Below are 25,611 nucleotides of genomic sequence, written 5' to 3'. Positions count from 1 at the left end.
TCTTACAACCGGGTGAGGTACACTGGGAATACAAAGGACTGGTAGAAAAGAGCTGGACATGTCATTTGTGACTCATTCTTTTAATTTACCGTGCTAATCAACTGAACTGCCACTTTCTCCCAAGGTAATTGTATCTTTATAATTGTTGCAAAAGGAGTAAGCAATACAGGATGGATAGTTGAGCGTTGTCCTTTCTTAACATAATGAGAAGCCGTGCAGTCAGTATTTGTTACTGTGAAGACCTTTAAAAATAAAGGCTAACTTATTCAGCTTGTATTTACTGAACACTCCAAATTGAAGTACTTTATACCGTGCCTGGTTATCACCTTCCTCTCTTGTTTCATTATTTCGAGGTCTTGTTGCCCTATGCCACAACTCATGCTGAGAAGGTTAAATGTTAGTGAACAAAGTCAGGCTGAGAGCACAGTTATGCACTGATAGGAAACAGATGCTATACCTGGCCCTACCCTTTTAACAGTCACATTATTTGTTTCTCCTTTCCAAATAAAATCAAGTGCGCAGCATTTTTCTCCCAGAGAAATAACACATTATGACAGTAACTGCCAGGAATTATATTTCGGAGATTGATGAAAAGAGCAAGCAGTTAAGTTCATATAGATACCTTCATATTTGTATATATACTGTTTAAAGTTACACTAATCCTTTAAGATATTTTATTTTGCATTTGATGATTGGAAACAGTAAAATATGGAAAAAAATTATATAAAGATAATATAATTATATTATTATATAAAATTCACTCAAGAGCCAATTATCCTACACTTACTTAAGCATTTAGAAGTAAACATAAGACAGAAACATATAAACTTCTTGCATATAGTGCCTAGGTCAGAATCAAACTCAAGACCCTAGCATTGCAGAGAAAAATGATCTAACCAATGAGCCACCACGAAGCTTTATGCCTGCAAGTTCCTAATTAGACAAAACGGACCCAAACATCCATTCTGTGTTCACACAGTGAGATATTTACATATCGACTCTGTTTATAAAACTTAATAACTTACCGGTATAGACAAATCGGCCAGGCGCGCCTTTACAGAACTGCTTCGACTTGTAGGAAAGAGTTACTTCAACAACGCCAGGAATGTGCCTTGGTGGGGTCTGAACTCTGATGGCATGGGGTGTTATCAGCTATAATTATCACATAATAAACAGTCTTAGAATCCGGAGCAAAGAGATAGAACTTATTCATACCAGTTGCATTCAATTACTTAAATTAACTTCCATAGTACCATCAACATTACACTTCAGTCTACTTATGCTATCTCTACATTATGCTAGAGGAAAGGTCTGCAAATGATTCCTGAATTTGGTTTGCAGGAAAAGCCACGGGGCATCATTTATATGAAAATTGCCACCATATGTCTACCACAACTGCTCCTAGTAATGCTTCCCACTAATTGATCAAAGACCGCATTGTTTTTTTCCACTAGAGGGCCTAGGTGTGTCTCAGCTCCATCTGCTGGTGTCCAATATCTCAGTGCTTATGAATTCATGGATAAAAATGGTGCACCCCTAGATCCCAATTCTCAATAGATTATTGGAAGCTTAAACAGGGCATTATGTATCAGTTTAATTTCCACTAGCTGTAGCTACTCACCTCACTCCACACCAACATGGTTCCAAAAACCACTTGTAAGCCATCAAAGAAGTTATCGCCTATAATGATCACCGTAGCTCCTCCAGTTGTCCATCCTTCACTAGGGCTGATCGCTTTTATGCAGGGGGTAGCTGCTTGCACAAAGGATAAAAAAAAGGGAAAACCTAAGTATGTATATCTTTCTATATTGTTTTGGTTACCACAGCACAATGTCAATGACAAATCATATTCAAAATAGCAGAAAAACAAATGCATGGTTTCTTCATGAAGCAATCCAAATAAAGCATAAAGTCAGCATGGAAATGTATGTAAAGGAAAACTGTTGCGTGTATAATAAAGCAAGGGGCAAAACTGATTACCAGTCAGCCTGAAAAATGGCCTAATACAACAAATTACATGTCAAAGCAAATATGGCTATTACAAATGATTAAGCATGGCGCGCATGTGGCATGTCGATTTATCTGCTTTACTGTACGGATCTAAGCGGAGTCAATCACAAGGTTGTTGAATGAAAATGGAAGAGCAAATGTTCTGAAATATTATTTGCCGTAAGCTGTTAATTGGGTTGGGTTTTTTTTTCCTTATTTTCATCTTTTTGCCTTGAGTTCAGACCTTAATTTTCCTCTGTCACTCTATAATTACTAATTTTCAGTTTTTAGGAGAAAGGAGGGGAAAAAATCAAAAGCTCTATATTAATACTTCTGTCAAAGGTACACATTTTACATCTAATATTGTTTGTCGACATGAATCCCTGAGCCATTTACTTGACCTCCTTTTGTCTCCAGAGTCCACACATTTGCATGAGTTATTACAATGGCGCTTCTGGAATACGGCCGGCAGAAGCCAGCACCAGTCACTCCAGGCTCACAGCAGCTAGTAAAAAACTGTGGAGAGGCTTGGGCTGAAGGCTGCTCAGCCTGTGTGAGAACAGCTTTGTTCTCTTCTTTGATCAGCCCTTCTTTTACATGGTGTTGACAGACCTTTTTTACTGGCTTTGATGGCCTTTTGTATAGTGAGTTTCATGCAAAGAAGCAGATCCTACGATATTTACTTTCCGTATTACAAGTAAATTCCACTACTCTATATTGGGTTGGTTTCACTGCTATTGACAGTTACTATCCCATATCCTAATTACTACCTTTTTATTTTATTACACCTGCAATCACATGAATGTTTTAGGTGGACAAACCCCAATTATAGTGAGCATGGTTTGATGATTCTTTTCATGGAAGGATGGTCACCAGCTGATTGGATTACTTGAGCAATCATTTTTTTATACAAGGATGTTCTTATGTGATTTTTTAAAACAGTTTAATATAATCAAATAAGTAGGTCTTGTGTTTATCTGCTGAACAGAAACATGTGCATTCTTCTCTACATGAGATTTTACAAAGGTGTCAACTGCCACTACTCTCTTATCAGCCTGGTTAATCACCAGTAGCTATTGTTGTTTAGAGCACTTCAGACATGCCATTTTCCTTTGTTTGCTTTAATGTTGGACTAGTGGAGGTTATATTTACTTATTCCACGTGCAGATCCCTCTGCAACAGAGGAACAGAGCACACACTGGGAACCTGCCCTTAACTAGCACTGTTGACTTCATGCTAATAAGTTCATACAAATTTTCATTTCTGAGGCTTCCGAATGACATTTGCTTTTCTTAATTGCATGGAGAGCATTTGAAAAGGATCATCTCTCTAAAGACTGACAAGTCTCCTCACAAGGAGTGACCTTCATCAGCACAGCCAATTATGGCGAATAATTCACACAAAAAATTACAGTAAACAAATTTACTTTGGAGGTGGAAAAAGGGGAGAAAGAAAATAATCTAGGATCCATTGCAGGCACAGGAGGCTCGAGTCGGGCAGCTGGGGTCCAGTGAAAACACATATCATCTAGGAATTTGTATTGCTTCTTTACCAATGGCCATCCCCCTTCTGCCTGTATTTGCATACGTTTCAATGCACATATAGAGAAGGAACATGTGTTCAATGGAACCATAGTAAAATGAATTACACAGACAGTGTTAGCAATATAATTGTATCCGTGCACAATACACTTAAGCAGATGATATGATCATGGCTTCAGAATAACAAAAAAGGCAACCATTTGTTTCCATTCCCCTTGATTCGGTTGTGAAAGCAGAAAGCATACACATGCAGATTTATTGCTTCCGTGGCTTCATATCTCCTCCAAGATCTAGATCAGGGGATGCCCCCAACCATATAATAATATTGGTCCTATGTTTTGGCTAATTAATTAGGAAGTATCTTTGATATCCAGTAGGTGTTGCCTGCTCATTTGATGTTCATTAATTACCTACAACAAGTAGATTTGTAATATTTTATTCATGACTCCCTCATTTTTCCATGGTGGCTACTGTTCATTAAAAAAAAATATTTTAAGTTCTGTAGGGTTTAGCTGTGTCAAGTCCAGCTGTGATTCTTTTTTAATTTAAATGTGTGCCTTCTATTGATATATATAATTGACTAGAACCTCTCTACTTAAGCATTTCATTTGATTTCACCTTCTTTATTTTGTGTGCCATATTGTCAGGTATTTTATTAGCATACATCTCCTTCCATACCAGTTTTGATTAATCAGCCAACTCCCTGGAGTAATATCACAGCATTTGTCACCTTTTTTTCCCGAATTCACAATATTGAGGCACTCAAACAGGCCTAATCTTGCCTCATGAAGCCTTCTTTGTTCTGCCTGCTAAAATGTCTTGTAATTGTGCTTAGAATGTCCAGATGGCTGGTGATACTCCAGCTGATGGGATTATACCTTTTACCTCTCCTAAGGCCATCTGTTCTCTTTAACTCACTCAAACCCTGCAGCCTGGATTCAGTTGTCGTTATTGCATAAACCTAACAACATTACAAGCACTTGGCATGCAAATCACTTCTGTGCTGCAGGCCTGTGGAAGTTACTTAAGGTTTAGACTGTGTTAGTAAGTCATTTTGAGAAAAAGAGACAAGGAAAATAATATATCTAGGCTATTTTGCTCCATGCTTTTCTTTTCTTAAAACTACGGAGATAATTTAGCATGCTTTTAAATATTCGGTGGCATGCTTTCATCACAACAGCAGGGGAAATAGTCTAGGAGCGCATGTATGTATTTATAGTGCTGCATATTATATTATTATTGGATAATGAGAAGTTGCATGCAATATCATATTTTTTTTAATTATTATTAAAATGAGTTTTACATACTTTTAAAATAAATAAAACTAAAATAATTAAATTTTTTAAATCCTAAAGATCTACCCATTATTTTGCTGATATTTTTAGATGAAAATGAATGGGTGAGCTCTCTCTCTCTGACTAGTTTATAGTTGATGTGAAATTTTGTTTGGCTGTGTAACTGAATCAGCAATTGGCACCAATCAATTGAAACTGAATTGGCACCAATCCTTGCAGCAGTAAAGTAAAAGAAGGAATTGCAGTCCCATGGGTGGAAAATATATATATTTTTTTTTTATTATTTTTTTTTTTGCAACACACACTATGTTCATAAACTAAGGGGCCCATTCACTAAGCTCGAGTGAAGGATTCGAATGAAAAATACTTTGAATTTCGAAGTATTTTTTGGGTACTTCGACCTTCGACTACGACCTTTGACTTCGATTCGAACGTTTCGAACGAAAAATCGTTTGACTATTCGACCATTTGATAGTCGAAGTACTTTCCCTTTAAAAAAAACTTCGACCCCCTACTTCGGCAGATAAAACCTACCGAAGTCAATGTTAGCCTATGGGGGGAAGGTCCCCATAGGTTTGCTAACCTTTTTTTGATCGAAGGATTTTCCTTCGATCGTTGGATTAAAATCCTTCGAATCGTTCGATTCGAAGGATTTAATCGTTCGATCGAACGAAAAATCCTTCGATCGATCGAACGAACGTTTAGCGCTAAATCCTTCGACTTCGATATTCGAAGTCGAAGGATTTCAATTCGAGGGTCGAATTTCGAAGTATTTTTTACTTCGAAATTCGACCCTTAGTGAATCTGCCCCTAAATGTTCATTATATAAATCCATTTCTGCTTAGAGTCAAATTTTTATATACAGCTTAGAAATAAATACTTGTGTTTTGCAAAGATCATAATAGCTCATTAGAGGAGGCTGAATTTGGACCACTTCCAAAATCTAGCACCACAGGGCTGAGCAGGCTTGCTTGAACCTATAATATTGCCAGTTTTGCCTCTCTAGGGAAGAAATCGACTAGGGAAGAGGATTCAACCTTCTTAATTGTGAACCTCATTAGTCCTGGTTGCTAGGCAAAACATACACCTACCTTCAGCGCATATAAGAGGGATAAACAATACGTCATAGGCTATAATGACTCAGGTGCTCAGGGCAACCTCTAATTATCATATTTTTGTTCTTCTTTACCTCAGTCATTATGGCAGAAAAACAAATTAGTTTATTTCTGTGAACCAGAGCAAACTGTGAGCTGAGTTTTGATATATGAATAGTAGATTTTTTTACACTGCATTTTAGAGTAAATGATATATTTTAGAATGTGTTTATTGATGTATAAAAGACATTTATCGTTTAGGAAAATGTATTTTTCTTTTCAAAGTCACTGCATCAGAATCTGCCAAACAAACTGTGTCCTGAAGACCTGTCTTTTTATAAATATAGATCTGTATACACAAATTGACTCCACTTTTGTCGTGCTAAACTCCCTGACCCTTCCATCTGCATTTTATCTGCCCAGTCACAGGAAACTGACCTCATTAGAAATTCTTTTAAGGTTTGGTCATGTTTTTGCCAAGTGTGTAGAAATACAGATGAACCCTTAAAAATATGTACCGCCTGTCCATGAATAGCCAAAAATAATATCAAATCAAGTAAAACTGCAAAAAAAAAAAAAAAGTCAAAACGTGGGAAATTAAAAGGCAGTGGGGCTAAAATGAAAGGATCAGGTTAACAAACAGGTTGAGAATGAAACGCTCTTGACCGAAGACAAAAGGAAAAATGATAATTAGAGGTAGATGACATCATTTTGTCAGGCTGGCTCTTTTGTGTGCTCAAATCGTCGGAACTCTGCTAGGTCACAGAAAGTAGATCTAATCGTGTATAAAAAATAAAGTATGGTGAAAAAAATCATTGCAAATTAAAAAAAAAAAGACATGGAAATGTGTGCCTACCATTTTCCAGATAAGAAGGGGCCGTACCTTCTGAGGGGTCTAGACGGCGCGCCCGCCTCCCATGTTTGGAATTGTTGTGTACAAACATGTTGTCTGAGACAGCCAGGACATGGCCATCCACATTGACTGTTGTTGATACAACAACCTGTAAAGAAAAGCACAAGAACAGAACAACAATATTTATACAAAGCATATATAGTGATTTTCTTTATGGACCTCAAAAGCCAATGAAGTCATATTTTTTTTACGTAATATCTATTAAAGATTCAGTTGGGAATTCTGGTAGATTCCATGCAGAACTTCTAGCAAGAATTCCAAAAATTTGATCAAAACAATATTTATTATTGTCCATCGCCTTCAGGGATTTAATATCTAAGAATGATTAGTCTGAGATGCTCGATTCTATCGTAAGGACATTTTTTCTTCTTTGATATTTGATCAAAATCAATATTGATTGGATAAACTTTTCCAGATGATCAATTAAAATTGGATCAAATCAGAGCGAGTCATTCTAGCCCATTTTGATTGGATATTTGCCATAATAAATCCTGTAAGCAGAGCCGGCCAAGCCAGCAATGCAACCTAGGCAACCTGGCCGTTTGTGGCAACGACTGGGCATGCTCATGCTCACGAGCGTCTATTGGATGCTCCTGAACATGTGCGAACAGGCGCATGAGCCGGTCGAAGCTCATTTGGTATAACGACGTGCAAGTGGACAGTCGGGCAAAGAGTGGAGAGATTAGGGGTAGAGGGCAGAGGAAGGACGTGCCTGGTGCCCCCTTAGTTTTGCGCCGTAGGCCTGTGCCTACTCTGCCTACCCCTAATTACAGCCCTGCCTGGAAGTGTGACTTCAAACAATACATAACCATTCTGGGATCCTTTGTCCTTTATCTTATTTTGAAAACACCTCTAAATTTCCAATGATTTTAGTGAACATAGGATGCTTCCCCTGACTAAAGCAAAACACAAATCATAAAGGGCAAAGTTTCTTAGCCATTTTCTCAGAGGGCAGAGATTCATTATGGGAATAATCTTTCAGACCCAAAAGTTTATTATGCAGCTCATTTAAATGACTCTTTTCCATGAGAAATCAGACTATTTAAAAATCTAAACCATTCACTGCAATGACAGTCAAGATCCAAGTTTATATATGATCTTCCCAAAACGTATAAATGGTAATTGGACGATTTATTATTTTTCAATGATGACACAAAAGCTTGTTGTTTTTTGTTAATAAACATTTGATTAATCCAAAAACTTTGGTGCAAGGAAAACCGCAATCAAAATTACAGCGGTAATTTGTCAAATATTTTTCAAAATAAAGTCAGACACTCTGGAAATCTGAAAGTATTTAGTGTCTTAACATTTGTAGTGCAATGATTATATTTACTGACCAATAATAATGTGTTTGCATATGAAAAGCTAGAATTTAATATGAATAGTGAAAGTGTTTTCAGCCCTTGAAAAGTATTCATTCTTAAGTTCCAATGGATGGGGTTTGACCCTGCTATGCCAATGGAATTTCCTTTTTTTTTTTTTGAGTGAAAGACTTCTATTCTTGTGTCTAGGTTCAGAGTACGGCCACAGAAGAAATGATGGATAAGGCAACTTTTTTAACTTTAGCTATTTCATAGCAAGGGAGAAAAGGGGGGAAACAGTAGAAAATCTGCAAACATTGCCAATGAATATAACGCTTTACAAATAGTTCAGGGGGATGTCATAGTCACTGTATCGTGTATGTTGACATTGCTTCCGTAAGAGCATTAAGGGCCAGGGGACATCCCATTAAAGTGGTAAAGGAGTACAAACACAGGCAAGCCCAATATTCACACAATTCTTGTATGTTAAAGATTCATATAATAAAAATTCCTATTAGTTGATTCCAGTCATGGAACCAGTTAAATGTTGGCAAGAGGGCCTTAAAACATGTAAATAAATATGTTGTTTTTCTATGTTTTTTTAAATACAAGCCAAATAAAAGCTGTGAAAGAATTATTCTTCATGGTGAAGACATAAGGTGTGAATTTCAGTCTATGCTACTATCTAGCCTTTATAAAAAAGCACAGTGATATGTATACATATATAAAAAGGCTAAAACAAATCCAGTTTGTTTAAGGCACAACAATTATTAAAGGACCAGTAACATCAATTTTTCGTTCGTATATAATGAATAAAAACACCAAGACATATTAAACTTTAAAATCGCAAAGTCTTTATTAAGAAATAACTTACTGAAATTCTCCCCAGAAAAGGCAACAGGGTGACGATTCATTGTGCAGCGCTTGATTTCTCCTCCCTGGCGATCTCCTTTAGAAGGCAGGGAGGAGAAATCGAGCGCCGCACCATGGATCGTCACTCTGTCGCCGCAAGCAGAGTTTCGGTAAGTTATTTCTTAGTAAAGACTTTGCGATTTTAAAGTTAAATATGTTTTGGTGTTTTTTATTTCGTTATATACAAATGAATTTTAAAAAAAAATCCCTTTTAGGGATTAAGGGTACTATTAAATTGAATTTCATTTGTGCGCTCTTGTAGTTGACTAACCTACTAAAGCTGACCCCATAAAGGTAGACATGTCAATTATACTACTTTTGTTGAGGGCAGACTGATAATAACCTGTCATCAGCCATGCGCAATATGTTGGCACTTTATAAATACATGTTAATAATTTGTTGTTGAGGTTGAATTAATGCTTAATGGAAGCCCCAATGATCATATGTGTGGTATGTGGTCATCGGCTACCAGATTCAAATACGGTAAACATATATTTTTGGTGAAGATACATGACCTTAAAAGATTAAAGGACTTATTAATCAAAATCCACATTTTTCTGACTATTTAAATAAAAGAAGTCTGACCAAACTAGAATCCACGATTGAAAAGTCTGAAGTAATCACATTTTCAGGTTAATTCCAGTGCAGACCACAGAAACTTCCAAATAGGATAGGGACCTTTTCCTCGGGGTATAATAAATCTCAAAAAAAAATTGTTGTTTTTTATCATAAAAAAAACTCAAATTTTTGGAGTTTTTGGTATTTGGACTTTAACAAATAACCCCCAGAATGTCCAGGACCCTTTAACTACGTCACTCCAAAAATGTCAGAATTTGACTAAATTCACCACTATAACCAGAAGATGTGTTTGCTTATTTATCTAATTCTTCCAATTTGACTGCAAAACTAAGCGTGGTACAGCCAATGTTGTATTAAATCACTAATTTACAATTACTTGGGCTATTGCAAATAGGCAGACATTGTATTTGCATTTCTATTTCAACTAATAGTGATCAGTAAACGGTAACACCCATATACAGGTATGGAACCTATTATCCAGAATGCTCAGGAAAACAGATCTTTCTGTAATTTGTAGGGATGCACCGAATCCAGGATTCGGTTTGGGATTCGGCCAGGATTCTGCCTTTTTCAGCAGGATTCGGATTCGGCCTAATCCTTCTGCCCGGCCGAACCAAATCCAAATCCTAATCTGCATATGCAAATTAGGGGGTGGGAGGGAAATTGTGTGACTTTTTGTCAGAAAACAAGGAAGTAAAAAAATGGTTTCCCCTTCCCACCCCTAATTTGCATATGCAAATTATGGTTCTGATTCGGTTCGGTATTTGGCTGAATTTTTCGCGAAGGATTCGGGGGTTCGGCTGAATCCAAAAAAGTGGATTCGGGGCACCTCTGGTAATTTGGATCTTCAACATACCTTAAGTCTACTATAAAATGATTTAAACATTAAATAAACCCAATAGGCTGATTTTGCTTTCAATAAGGAATCATTATATCTTAGTTGGGATCAAGTACAAACTACTGGATTATAATTACAGAATATTTTAAATAATTGGATTAATTGGATAAAATAGAGTCTATGGGAGACGGCCATTCTACATTTCGGAGCTTTCTGGACAACAGGTTTCTGGATAAGGATCCCATACCTGTATATACTGTACTGTCTCTTTAGTGAATTAGATACACGAACGAAATAGACACTATGTTCTTTATTCCATTTTGGTTCTCTACACTATAAGAAAAAAGGCAGAAACCAAGACTGTCTTTGCTGTATCAATTTATATATAGGTCAGTTACCAAGGGAGAAATAACACAGTTCAGCCCCCCAAAACAAAGCATTTCATTTCTACATTAACCCTCTCCTGCCTGCTATCTGCACCAAGCTGAAATTACAGGATGGTTCCAACCATTTGAATTCTATCACAGATATTTCAAGGGCTAGATGCCTCGTTGTGAAGAAGTGTTCTTGCTAAATAGCAGCTCCACCGCTAACCACAGAGTAATGACGGATGCCTCCTTCAGCCATCAGTAAGACAAAGAGGACATTTTTAGTCATTCCAGGTATGAACTTCTGCACTCTTCACATGGATCAATATTACCAGTGGTACTTGAAGCTGAGATCCATGAAAAATGAAAGCTTGTGCCGAGTGTTAGGAAAGACAACTTTTTTTTCCTAAGGCTGAAATCCAACATTAATTTTTTTAAATTTAGAGCCGAATGAAATGTAAAGGCTATTTAATTTAGAAGTAAAATAAGGCGACACATCAGACTATAAACTTTTAAAAATCTGATCCTTGCAGCAAGCATCTGTAATAGAGAGAGAATGACTTGATGAGAGATCTTATAACCTGATCCTAAATATGGCCTTCTTAAGTCTGTTGTGCAATCAGGTAATGAAGTGTAGTGTTGAAAGGGTAGATGTATACTCTTTCTTTCTGCTTGCTTGATTGGGTTTACTTCCTGTCAATGCACTTGTAGTTCCCACTGATGAAAATATGCCATCTATTACTGAGACTAATGTCCTGCACAGGTCAACCAACAGATCGCTCTATATCAAAGATGGGAGTATTTTGGGTACTCTTGAGCTTAAAGGGATACTGTCATGGGAAAAAAAAAATTCCAAAATGAATCAGTTAATAGTGCTGCTCCAGCGGAATTCTGCACTGAAATCCATTTCTCAAAAGAGCAAACAGATTTTTTAATATTCAATTTTGAAATCTGACATGGGGCTAGACATATTGTCAATTTCCCAGCTGCCCCAAGTCATGTGACTTGTGCTCTGATAAACTTCATTCGCTCTTTACTGCTGTACTGCAAGTTGGAGTGATATCACCCCCCTCACTTTCCCCACAGCAGCCAAAGAACAATGGGAATGTAACCAGATAACAGCTCCCTAACACAAGATAACAGCTGCCTGGTAGATCTAAGAACAACACTCAATAGTAAAAACCCATGTCCCACTGAGACACATTCAGTTACATTGAGAAGGAAAAACAGCAGCCTGCCAGAAAGCATCTCTCTCCGAAAGTGCAGGCACAAGTCACATGACCAGGGGCAGCTGGGAAATTGACAAAATGTCTAGCCCTATGTCAGATTTCAAAATTGAATATAAAAAAATCTGTTTTCTCTTTTGAGAAATGAATTTCAGTGCAGAATTCTGCTGGAGTAGCACTATTAACTGATGCGTTTTGAAAAAAACATGTTTTCCGATGACAGGATCCCTTTAAAGGAACAACAAATAAAGTTTTTAAAGTAATGAAAATATCATGTAATGTTGCCCTGTACTGGTAAAACGGATTTGTTTGCTTCAGAAACACTACTATAGTTCATATAAACAAGCTGCTGTGTAGCAATGGCGGAAATTGAAAAAAGGCTATATGGCACAGGATAAATAGTGGATAAAAGATAACACCATTATGTTCTACAGAGCTTATCTGAGCCTTTTCTCCTTTGAATAGCTGTCTCCATGGCTACACAGCAGCTTATTCATATAAACAATAGTAGAGTTTCTGAAGCAAACACAGCAGTTTTACCAATGCAGGGCAACACTGCAATATATTTATGTTACAATTTCATTGTTTGATGTTACTGTTCCTTTAAGGCATCACGTAGACCACAGTAGACAAGCGCAACAGATCAAGAAAAATAAAACTCACAACATGTTTAAGGTAATAATAATTAGGAAAATAAAACTGCAAATAAAACAAACAGAGCTTCCATTTGGAGCCAAAGGTTAGGACAAGTGGTAACTTACAGTAAAGGAAACGGTAATTGTTATTTTATTTATATATAAAGAACTTAACCAGGAAAAGGTACTTTGAGATTCCTCTTGGGTTTAAAATAAAATTTGGCAGTACAGGCTGGCTCTACACTAAGTTTTTTTTTCCTATATTCAGGACGTGATGAAATGCTGTTGTGTATTGGTTTTAACGCTGCATGAAATGCTATGTTGTAAGGCACTCTGGTCTTGTGTTTGAGTTATGCTTGAAACACTTCTTTATCTTATGTATTACACTAAGCTAATTAATTGCTGTAAGGGTTCATGTGGCTACAGTGCTATAATCAACAGAAAGCTTGGGGCATTCATTGAAAGTGCATTCACCTTCAGGTTCCTTGGATAACAATCAACAACACTTTGTGATGTCACACAGACTGCTGTTCCAAACAAAAGGGAGGAGCTACAGATGGATTGATACTTTTGGTAAGTGAGCCTGTATTTCTGGATAGTTTTTCATGCCAGGACCAACAGAAAGATAGATAGATAGATAGATAGATAGATAGATAGATAGATAGATAGATAGATAGATAGATAGATAATAGATAGATAGATAGATAGATAGATAGATAATAGATAGATAGATAGATAGATAGATAGATAATAGATAGATAGATAGATAGATAGATAGATAGATAGATAGATAATAGATAGACAGACAGATAGATAGATAGATAATAGATAGATAGATAGATAGATAGATAGAATAAGCTTTTCAACACCATAACACAAATTAATATTATCAATAGTGATGGGTGAATTTGGGGTGTTTCACTTTGCGAAAAAATTGGGGAATTTCCCAAGAAATTCGCGAAATGGAGGAAAATTCGCGAAACGGTGCTGGTGTCTCATTTTTGATGCCGGCGTCCTTTTTTTATGCCTGCAAAAATTTGCCAGCATCCATTTTTTTTTGACTCTTCACAGCGGTTTCGCAAATTTATTTTCCGGCGGCGATTCGCGGGAATTCCCTCGCAAATTCGCGTCTGCCAAATAAATTCGCCCATCACTAATTATCACATATGAGGCAGGGTTTATGGTACTAAATACAGCCTAATAAAATGTAAAAATAGGTTTATAGTTTTATTTTTTAATAAAAAGTTTCCCTCTAATTTTTTTTTTTTTTGAGGTCATTTACACAGGACAGTAAAATTCCAATCTAACCTTAAGTATCAGTTTCGTTTTCTATGTTTTGCATTCAAAGGATCAGATACAATTTGATAAGAGTTTATCTCGTGAAAACTCATGAAAGTCTATGGTAGAAATCTGGAATTGAATTTAGAGATTTGTGTGAATCTGGCCCAAAATCTTTGCATGTTTAAAATCAGAGTTTAAATTAATTTGAGGAATGTTTCTAATGGAAGAACTAGTGACACATCACTATTCCCTCTCTCCCATCATGGTTTCTCTCTTCAACAAGATTTTTCCCTTTTGTCAATGCCAAGAGGCTTTAAGTACTGCTAATTCAGAAATTATCAGTAATTCAGAGAGGTGACTCTCACCAATGATCTAAACTGTTCTGAAAAGACTGAGTGGGTGCATTGTTTACAGCTCTACCCCCCTCTGTTTTACTTTTGATCGCTTGTTCAAAGCTCACTTCAAAAACACAAAGACCTATTTGCCCACAAGAAATCAAGCAAAAAATGAATACATCTTTAGAAATTGAGAAATTTGGAAATGTTGTTTTTTTTTCTTTAAATGTTGATGGAAGAAAACGTAAGTCTTCTTTATGTGTGAATTTTCATTAATCTGTGCAAACTCACACGTCCTAGAGCAGAAACATAACTCTCGTTGTTCTAGTTCCACAGTCCTGCTATTTGGGAGTCATAATAATCTTAGGGAGCAGACTTAATTATGGTTATTAGTAACGTAAGTTATGCAAAATGATTATTATTAGATTCATTTGTAATATGAACATAAGGTAAAAAGAATTATAACCCAGTATATAAGTTTATCTGCCACTTGTATTACATATAGAATACCTGGAATCTTCGCATATCCCTCGGATTCCCTGCATTTTTCAGGCAGTTCTGATTGCATTTCAGGAAAAACTTCAGGAAGAATCTGCATAAAGGACAAGAAAGAGAGAGAGAAAAAAAAATTCACTTGTGAGTCAACTAGACTGGAATGGACATCAGCTCACCAAGCAATTATATTTATAGGTTCACAATTGAGGAAATCATCATTCATCACTACTGTGGTAATCAAAATGCCACTACTAACAAAATATCAGAATTAAGGATGAGTGCCAAGCAACTAACAATAATTCTATATATGTCAATGGAGTTTCGTGAATGAAAATACTGTACATGATTTGGAAAATGTTTCCAAGTTACATTGAGTGGGCCATATACCTTTTCCCGTCAATAGTGATGTGTGAATTCATTTGCCAGGTGGGAATTTGCGGCAAATTTGCGTGATTCACAAAACCGACGCAAAAATTCTCCGGCGTAAAAAAAATGTTCATTTTTTTGGACACCAGCGCATTTTCGCCAGCGAATTTTCACCGTTTTGCAAATTCGCCCATCGCTACCCGTCAAATCTGCTTAAAGTTGGAATTCAAAACTCGCTTTTCCTACTGCGAAATCAGTGGATTTTATCATCTAAAACTAGAAGCTCCTATGGATAATAACACAGTAAGCTATGAACGTGAGGGGTTTATGAGTATATCAGTGGAAGAGAGAAATTCAATTTGCACAGAAACTACGGTGAAGTTAGATGTACATATATCATACATTGCAAGATATTGTTTTCCATTATTTTCCTGGAAACAGAAGTATGGAAGCTTAAGTTGAGTGCAAAGAACACATACACATATACACACACATACTATACCAGCAATATTAAAGCATTGCTCTACTCCAGCCATGGTTGAACTATAGTCTACATTCAATGCCACAGCTGGGGTAAGCAATATGGCAGCAGGCACATGTATACATCCAGAAGGAGTATTTTTTCATATATTAAGCAGTACCCTCATACTAAATTTCCTGTTGAATGTTAACGTTTAATATTAAATAAATTGTACAGCACTGAGTGAAACTCATCCAAGGAAAATAACTCTTCGTAAATGAAACCAAGGCCAATAACTATAAAAAAAAAATACTATAATCTTTCACCTGCGGTTTTATTACTAAACAGACCCAAGTTCCAAGAAAGTTGCCTGATTCTACAAAACCATCCGACTGCAGAACATTTGCCTGTGTGACTGCTTTGTCACTTATACATTTCGGTTAGAAACATTTGATTGTGGTTGTTTATTTATAAGGCATCACATTTATTTAGAAGGGATAAAGCATGTAAATATTCTTAAAAAAATATTCACTGGGCCCCTCTCAGTGGAATAGATTTTCTGTGGATATTGCTTATGCTGCTTGGAGAGCTTACACAATTAGAATATCTTGCTTCATTGCTATGTGCGTCTTTTGAAAAATATCATAGATATAAAGCAAATATATATATATATATATATATATATATATATATATATATATATATATATATATATATATATATATCCAACCTAAAGATGGTGCTGGTTATAGATAGATATAGATGCATCAAAAGAAATGCACTCACAGGACTTTTTAAATTGCCAAACAAATTAATGTTTATTTCAATGTTTCAGCTATCAACTCAAGCTGTCATCAGGATATATATATATATATATATATACATATATATATATATATATATACATATATATATATATATATATATATATATATATGTGTATATATGTGTATATATATATATATATATATATATATATATATATATATATATATATATATATATATATATATATATATATATATATATACATTCTAGTAATGCTTGGTTTATAACAATATTGGCAGCCCTGAACAAGTAGCGCAAAGAGACCAACTTCCAAAAGACTGCTTTGAATTACTGGATGAATACAGGTATAGGATCCCTTATCCGGAAACCTGATATCCAGAAAGCTCTGAATTACAGAATGGCTGTCTTCCATAGACATAGACCAAATTTTTAAAAATTATTTCCTTTTTCTCTGTAATAATAAAACATTAGCTTGTACTTGATCCCAACTAAGATATAGTTAATCCTTATTGGAACAAAACCAGCCTATTGGGTTTATTTAATGTTTAAATTAATTTCTAGTAGACTTAAGGCATGAAGACCCAAATTACAGAAAGATCCGTTATCTGGAAAACGCCAGGTCCCGAGCATTCTGGATAACAGGTCCCATACCTGTACAACTTTTGCCCACATGACTTATATCCTCCAAGTCATCAAGTCATAATCAGCAAAATCTGACCAATCAAATTGTATTGTGCCAAATGTAGGCACATGTAGAGTAATCAAAAGTTATTGTGACATATATATTGTGATCATGACAGAGCCACATGTTCTCTGACAGTGATCTCTAAAACATGCATTGTTGGGGGTTTGTAGGACAGACAATGTCTTCAGAACATTGATCTCCAACTACAACATAAAAACAGCTGTTTCTAAAATGATTTCCACTGGGAGAAGCAACAACTTTATGGTTAGGCCAATGGCTGTCTCTCACACAACCAACTGTAGTTCATATGGGAGGTCCATGTGACTATGGCCAGTGAATGAGGACCCACTGAAAATCCCTTTAGGAAGGCAAATATGAGACACAGTTAATTCTTTTAAAGGGCATGTAAAGTCTAAAATAGAATAAGGCTAGAAATGCTGTATTTTGTATACAAAAAATAAACATGAACTTACTGCACCACAAGCCTAATCAAACAAATAATTTATGCTTTCAAAGTTGGCTACAGGGGGTCACCATCTTGTAACTTTGTTAAACTTCTTTGTAAGACTAAGACTGTGCACATGCTCAGTGTGGTCTGGGCTGCTTAGGGATCTTCATAAACAAAGCTGCTTGAGTTCTGCATGGCTGGGAAGTAAGGCGAGGGCTCCCCCTGCTGTTCATAAGTATGATTGTTTCCCTGCTCAGCAGTTAGGGACCGTCTGACAATTCCTATCCACAGCAATAAATGAAGGGAGAATTTCACTGCATACAGTCAGGTTTCTTGTAAAAACAATGCACATTTTTGAATTAAAGTATATTGGAGATTTCCAATTCCAATTCATTAAAGAAAGTAAAAATGGGATTTTATTTTTTTGCCTTTACATGCCCTTTAACCTTATTGCATGTAAGAAGGAAAGTGTAATAACAATGTGTTATGGATTGGACTGCCAATCCCAGGCGAAGTTTTGCAGTTGTAAGAGGGCATTAATAGCTTTGTCACTTTGTAGTAGCTTCTGCTACCACTACAAAACTAGGCTGCAGGAGATCAGCACCAATGGGGTCGACACAGGAGACGGACAACTGTTTTATTACTATAAAATAATTGATTCCTACTTTTAATCATAAAGAATGTCCTAATTCTCTAATAATAAAAGATCTTAAAACACATTTTCATAGAAATTGCAGGCCTCAATTTAAGGAGAATATGAGCAGGTTTGCAAATGAAACGCCTGCCCTTTAACACCACTCACCTTTATTCCCTCCCCATCCATCTGAACACCCATATGCCATCAACACTCATTGTCACTTTATATTCCACCCACCCATTTCTCCACACTACTTCTCTGCAATTAAAAGCTGCACGTTCTGTTGTCTGGTAAATTAGGCACACCTGCGGCCAGACTTGATTTGAACTGCATCAGAAAAGGATCTAACAAGGTGAGAGAGCGCCGCAAAGTTCTAGTCCTGTCAAGCAATTAGGTTTTCACTTCTGGGACATCCGTGTAGTGCAATTATTCCACACATTACAACCTGGCTAATCTTCTGAACAAATGTCATGTCTCGGAAAAGCTAGTAAAATCAGATCACTGAAAATGTGTCTGCTCATAAGCTCTTTCTCTTTATGTGTATTCCCAGCCACGGAAGCTTTTCTGGGGATATCATTTTATTAACACCTTTTCAATTATTACATTAAAAATGTAAAAGTAGTTTTTGTTTCCCTTAAATTTCAAATAAGATTTTTTTTTTTAAACTTCGCAGTTAATCTTATTAATTTAAGGTCAATTGAATTTAAAATTCAATATTATTCAATTATATTATAATTATATTTATTGTACGCATAATTTTTACTATGTTGTGGAGGAATGTCACGCACCCATCAAATATTCATTTAATATCGCGTTATGAACTCCGATTGGCCTAAATAAATAACTAGCGAAAATTGCAGAAAACGGATGAAAAAAAATGAGGCATTCAGCCTATTATGTAGTCAGTAAGTAAATTGACACACTTAATTTTAATGATTTATATCCAATACTGCAATTTTTTAAAAGCTGCTAAATATTAAAATGTTGTTGCTGGTTTGAGCTTAGCATTGGGAAATGCCTTTGCGGGTTAAGTTTTATATTATCCCTCTCTAAACTCAGGGCAGAGACACACGCTGCGATTCGGGGAGATTAGTCACCCGGCGACAAATCTCCTCTTCTTTGGGGCGACTAATCTCCCCGAATTGCTTTCCCACCAGCTAGAATGGAAATCGCCGGCAGGGTGGCACTCAGATCAATTTGTTTTCTGAAGTCGTCCGAAGTTTCCCCACGAGTTGCCTTCGGTGTCTCTGCCCTAAAAAGCTGCTTCTTCTTCTGCATTTTTCATTTGCCCCCATTTCCGTCCCCAGTTGCAAAAGAGCACACTTGTAGGATCATTATTAAAGGACCAGTAACATCAAAAAAAAAATTCAAAAAATTCGTTAGTATACAAAGGGAAGATAAAGGGACAGGTAAACTTTGAAACCCTGAAGAATGTAAATTGGGAAAAAAAGAAAAAAAATCTGCATTCAAAATTTGAACCATTGGATAATTCTTGCCCAATTGTAATTGTTCAGCCTAGGCAGGTTCTTTAGGAGTTTGTTGTTAGTCCACTATGAATTTGATGGGAATTATAACAATTTTTTTAGATGAAAAAATTTTAACTTTTTTAGTTAAAGCTTCAAAAAGTTGTTGTTACTCCTCTACAAATTGGGTGTCAATTAATGTAATGTAAAACACGTTTTTAAAACATAAACTATTCTAGTAAAAGAATGAACATTTTGTTGTTAGTTTGCTGGGAATTTGGTGTGAATTATCACTAGTGATGGGCGAATTTGCGGTGTTTCGATTTGCCGAATAATTTGCGAATTTCCTGTGAAATTCGCGAAACTGCGCCATTTTTTACACCACCGTCCGTTTTTTTTGGACGGCGGCAACATTTTTTTGACACTGGTGAATTTTCGTGCCCGTTTCGCAAATTTATTCGCCGGCAGCGAATCACGCAAATTTGCCGCGAATTCGCGCCTGGAGTATAAATTCGCCCATCACTAATTGTCAAAAAACAAAAAAAATACAATTATAATAAAAACTTCCAAATAACTATGTGGGTGCACTGGTCTTATACATTTTTTGCTTAATATTGCATATTATAAAATAAAATGTCAGTCCCGCATTTGTCTGATAGATACCCGGCAGGAAAATACATACACCTCTTATGATAATCCCCAATTCTTGCTCAGATAGCCTACAATTGTTTGGGAAACTGGAGGGTTATTTGCAAAATCTGCTTAATACGTGGTTATCCATGGAGGTATAATTCTATCGCTGCAGCATGAGACAGGAGTTGAATATTCACTCATTTCAAGTCAAATGGTAATTCCCTTCCTTTGCTCTATTACCCTTTAATTGGCTTTTTCTAAGGAAATATCTGACAACTGCTTTTTACATATCTCCTTCCCAGGCCCTGATACACAAAGGATTTAATGCTCTTGTTATGAAGGGAAAAAATCTTTCCGGTGTCAGAAAATCTTTGGCTTTAACACCAATAAACTCTTTATTACTTCTAAACATGGATTTGCTGCTTGGTTGCGGGAAGGCGATAAAAATTCTAACCTGTCATTAGTGCATTATGCGTAATTGTGTACAGTATGTTTCTAGTTGCATCTGTTGGACCATTATCAAAATGACCATTATGAACACTAATTCCCTGACCCTGTCTATATTTCCCTAAAGAGTCATAATCTTTCACAGTAGGTATCAGAGTAAATCAAGCTTGAAATATGTGCTTTATTTACTTGCTTCTCTCTGCCTCACTGGAAGACGAAAGCTAAGAGGGGGAAAAAAGGACATTTTAAAGTAGTTACAACTATATCTTCGTATTTTTTTGTTAGTAAAAGACGAGGACTTGCGAAATCTTTAATAAAGCCAGAGAGTTCACAGGAAAAGAGCAAAGGGATCTCAGTAACTATTTTATTAGTAGATATGTTTGGATGTTTCGTTGAACTACTGGCTTTCTATAGTGCCACAGACACTGGGAACTAGACAAATATATTCACATGTAACTTGATTTTCTAAGCAGAAAATGTGCCTGGGAAAGATTTCACTGGGATACAGGTAGGCATCTAAAACTGACACTTGGGTGAATAACTGTTACTGGTGCCCATAATCTTGTCCCATTATCCTATACTATACCCAAGCTATATATATACCCTTGTGAGAATCTATGATGCCTCTCTGTGGCCTTTGTGTACCCTGGCAAGTGCCACGTGTGGTATTCAATTGGTTTGTTTGCTACTTTTGAAGGTCTTTTGCATTGCACAGGTGCCTGGTTGAAATAGAATGGAATGGTACTAGTTCTATGACTGCCATTGCCCTTGTTGTGCTTGTTTTTGGGAAATCCATACATGTAGATCCCTAACTTGAGGGGTTATTTGAGCTACATTTGTACTAGAGCTTCATCGATCTGTGCCCCTTGGAAGAGATTTTTAAATGATTGTTGACTAAAGAGAGCAACTTTGGAATATTCCTTGTCCAAAGACAATTCAGAGCTATCTATTTGGACGTCCATGGGTTGGATGTTCTCCTGCCCAAGGTCTACTTACAGCCAGTTTGTATGATATTATTTTAACATAATCTGACCCTTCGTCATGTGATATGTCAAGCCACATAATGTAAATCCAATGATATCACCTATCTAGTTTGTATGCCCCTTTTCAATATGACAGGTCTACCACTCTAGCTAAGCATTTGTCTTAAATGCCATATTTTCTACATAGTTAAAGGGTCCAGAATAGATCTTTCCGAGTCTTGTAACAATGGAGGCTTTTCAAAATTAGTAAAATTTTAAAATCTTGAGGTCTAACTTTGGACAACAAACTTCTGCTAATTAAATAAGAACTATCTGTTCACCTTTGAGAACCACTGTGAACACATTTTGTGGTTCCTGTGTTCTTCTCTGGGTTCACTAGAATGCAGTAATGTTTAGACTTTTTGTTATATTCCCATTGCCTTGCATGTTGTGCTGAACCTGACAGTCTAAGATCAGTTGCAAAATTATTTTGAGGCTGTAATTTATCCTAGCAATGAAGGTTTACTTTTCCACTGAGCAACTGGTACCCTCAATGAATGAATTATATGGAGCATATAATTGATATACAGTAGAAGCAGATGTTTCTGAAATGCAGTGACAAGTTAGAACATGTCGCTTTTAAAGGCCACGAGAGGCTTAATTCTTTCCTCTTTGTTACAAGTGTTTGGGCAAAAAAATCAGCATCACAGGAAAATGATCACTGGGAAAATTAATAGTATTAAATTTCTAACTCAAGGGAGCAAGTATGGGGAATATTTTGGTCTGATACATCTCAAAAATAAAATCCACTTCACAAACTGATGTTTTAACATACAAAAGGCATTCTGTTATTATATTGTTATAATATTCCCATACTAGGAAGTTAACTATTAACTTTGAAAGAAGTGTATTTGGTCTCATTAATAAAACAATAATCATCAACTCAGGTGCTCATAAAATGCCTCTGAATGGATCCAGTCCAGTACATCAAGAATAAAGTGTGACAAGTTGGGTTTCAATAAATGCCAATTTTTTCTAGTTAGGAATTAACAGTAATGCTAATCCCAAATACTAAATTCAGGGTCAGAATCATTAATTTAATACAAAAATATCATGTATTTTATTTTTTCCAAATGGAATGTTTTAAAGGAGAAGGAAAGGCAAAAAACTATGCTACCTTCACTGTGTTCTCCATCCTTCCCCCTTCTGAAACGCTGCAGTTAAAACGCTTAAATCCGTGCTCAATCTGTGCACAAGCGCTTGGAAGTTTCTCCCGTTAAAGCAGTTTAGCGCCGCCATTTTAAATTTGAGCTTCTCTTCCGCATGCACTGCCTTCGTGACCCCGCTGACGTCACGTCAGTCAAAATAAAATCTGTATTTGACTTTATGGCTTAGTACAGACCTCAGTCAGACAGACCCGATCCTTGGCTGCCTTTTTGTATCGCCCCCCTTCCTAAGCTGCTGCGCTCGCTCACTGACAGATTGTAAATAATATCAGAGCAGCGCAGCAGCTTCAAAGCTTCCCCGGGAAGGTGCCTCAGCTATTGGCTTAGATTTATGAGGCGGGGCAGAGAGGTCAGCGATGACGTGCGGCTGGGTCACGTGACCGTATCGTCATCGCAGCAAGGGGAAGAAAAAATAGTCTTGTGCGCATGCGCAGGGCACGGATTGAAGCTATTGCGCATGCGTGTGCCCTACTTGAACAGATTTCTTACAGAAAGAAAGGTAATCTTTTTCATACTTGTCTTTACTTTTTGAAAAATCGATTGGAGCAAAAATGTTGTTGGAAAAAGTAACAGGGGAATGCTTGCTGCAAACTATATGTACCATATATTGGCAACGCTTACAGCTAAAGTTTGTTTTTGCCTTTCCTTCTCCTTTAAGGATGATTCACCTATAGGGTGCACCAGTTCTTGGGTTGATAGTGCAGTTTCTTTAATTTTTTTTTGTCTTAAGGTTATTTGTGGGTAACCTCCCTCTTCTATTTTTGGAGGTTCCGTGGTAAGACTGAAGGTGTTAAACACATTTAATCATAGTGTCCATTTTATTAGACATAAAGTCCGCAGGTGGACATATTCCACATAAAGCATTTTCTAGGTTGCCCAATTCTGTGTATTTAAGCTATGAATTAGTTCATTTATATTTACTTTTATGAAGCTGATTAACCAGAGCTTCCCTGTCTGATGAAAATCATTTAATTGTAGTGTTAGACTCCTGTGTAATATCCATTAGATTATGAGCTGTTTAAATTCTACATGGGTATTGTGTAAATTGGCCCTTGGTGAGCTGGGAAGCAATTACGACCAAACAGCTCTCTTTTAAACAGCTACAGAACTTTGTGGTGTTGTTTAGGACAATCAGAAACAAAGGAGGCTGTTTAATTGTAATTTAATGGAATATCAAGGAGTCCGTGGCATTAGATGCTGGCAACAGAGAGCAAGAGAGAAAAATTAACTGCAATTATGTTTGATTAAAGCTATCCTTCTCAATAATCAGCCATCCTGACAGGGCATAGGGCTCCAGTGGGTTTAGGATGGCAAAGGTGTTGAGCAATATTAGGACCAATAAAGAAGATATTAGCATAGCTAATTACAGCAGTGCAGAACCTGTAAAGAGGACATCTGTGTATTGTAATGTGTGAAATAATTGGCTAAGTCCATTATCAATTACATAAGGAATGAATTTGGTTTGTCAGAGAAAAGCTGATGTGATGCATTTTACTCGACACCGATTTTCCAACCTCATTTTTTTTTTCAGAACAAAGGTCTTATCAGCTTTTTATCAGGCAGTGCAAGTTACCAGTGGCCAAGGAGCCGACAAGAATTATCTACACAGCAAGTGTTAGGTAACTAATACAGCTCATCCACACGGACTTCTCTAATACTGATGTTTCTCACCCAGTCAAGCCACTAATCATGTAATAATGATTTCTTTCTATCTGGTCAAAAGAGAACTACACCTTGTAGAAATGTTGACTCGTTTTGTATACTTTTAAAAAGAACACATAGTATTCAGGACCTTTAGATGGTCCATTATGGACAATATACCATATTTGAGGAGCTTTTTCTAAACAAATGACAGCTAAAGAAACGCAAATGAATTTCTATGAAACATTTACCCAAAATCAGCCATATAATAAGAATAAAGATATCTGAGAATGTTCTAAGGAGTGAAGATATCTGAAGGTGTTCTAAGGAGGAAGACATTCCTAGTGGCCAGTTAGAGGTACCAATTACAACATACAGTAGCTTTAGTGTACTAAAGTACAGTAGATACATTCATCTGATGATTTGTTGATTTGGGTATATGGGCTTATAATATATTACATTCAACATTCAACATTTCAAGCATCTAGATGTCAAACAAAGCTGAAGCAGTTGTGGGTCAAATATCTTGCATTTTTGCTATTAGTAACCAGCAAATTATTCCAAACAGGCTGTTTCAGAATATGGCACACAATGCCCCAGTGATAAGTGGTCCACTGGCATTAAAATGTCCAGAATTTCACCTCGTTAAACGTAATGGCAATCAACTAGACCTGGGGATCTACTTTCAGGTTTGGCAAGTGCATCAGTCAGCATTTATGATCAACCCTCAGGTGCACCCTTGGGTTCATGGAGCTGCCGATGATATCTAAGGAGAATGCATCTTGAATCTAATCCAAAAAATGTAGCCTTGTATACGTTTCCATATATACCGACGCTCATCAAAACCTTTATATAATTATTACAGATATAAATCCACATGGAGCTACTGCAAACACGATTACATGAACATGATGAAGCCTTCAAAACGCTTGGCGGCGATGGATGAGGAAGTGACCACTCTGCTGCTTCCAAGCAGTCTTCCCTAATTACTGGTAAGCCATTGAAAGCAGTGGTCACAGCTGTGTTGGCTGAGCGGGCCAGTCCATCAGTCG

The 25,611-nt window shown here is 36.6% G+C and overlaps 1 protein-coding gene across 20 annotated transcripts in view; it reads right to left on the bottom strand.

Moving 5' to 3' along the window:
- The window catches only part of ebf3.S (EBF transcription factor 3 S homeolog), a 144,093-nt gene that overhangs the window by 35,705 nt on the left and 82,777 nt on the right, over positions 1–25,611 (bottom strand). For 12 of the 20 annotated variants that reach the window (XM_018227384.2, XM_041570896.1, XM_041570895.1 and 9 more), the window contains exons 7-10: positions 14,818–14,899; positions 6,776–6,920; positions 1,622–1,755; positions 1,026–1,152 (exon numbers count right to left, since the gene is read on the bottom strand). In XM_018227384.2, the coding sequence (XP_018082873.2) occupies positions 1,026–1,152; positions 1,622–1,755; positions 6,776–6,920; positions 14,818–14,899 (488 nt within the window). The remainder of the gene's footprint in view (positions 1–1,025; positions 1,153–1,621; positions 1,756–6,775; positions 6,921–14,817; positions 14,900–25,611) is intronic. The other 8 variants (XM_041570897.1, XM_041570903.1, XM_018227378.2 and 5 more) reach the window with 2 other exon arrangements.

The sequence above is a fragment of the Xenopus laevis genome, chromosome 7S (assembly GCF_017654675.1).
Source record: "Xenopus laevis strain J_2021 chromosome 7S, Xenopus_laevis_v10.1, whole genome shotgun sequence".
Taxonomy (NCBI): domain Eukaryota; kingdom Metazoa; phylum Chordata; class Amphibia; order Anura; family Pipidae; genus Xenopus; species Xenopus laevis.
Note: the sequence above shows the minus strand (reverse complement) of the source record. Positions and strands in the feature narration are given on the sequence as shown.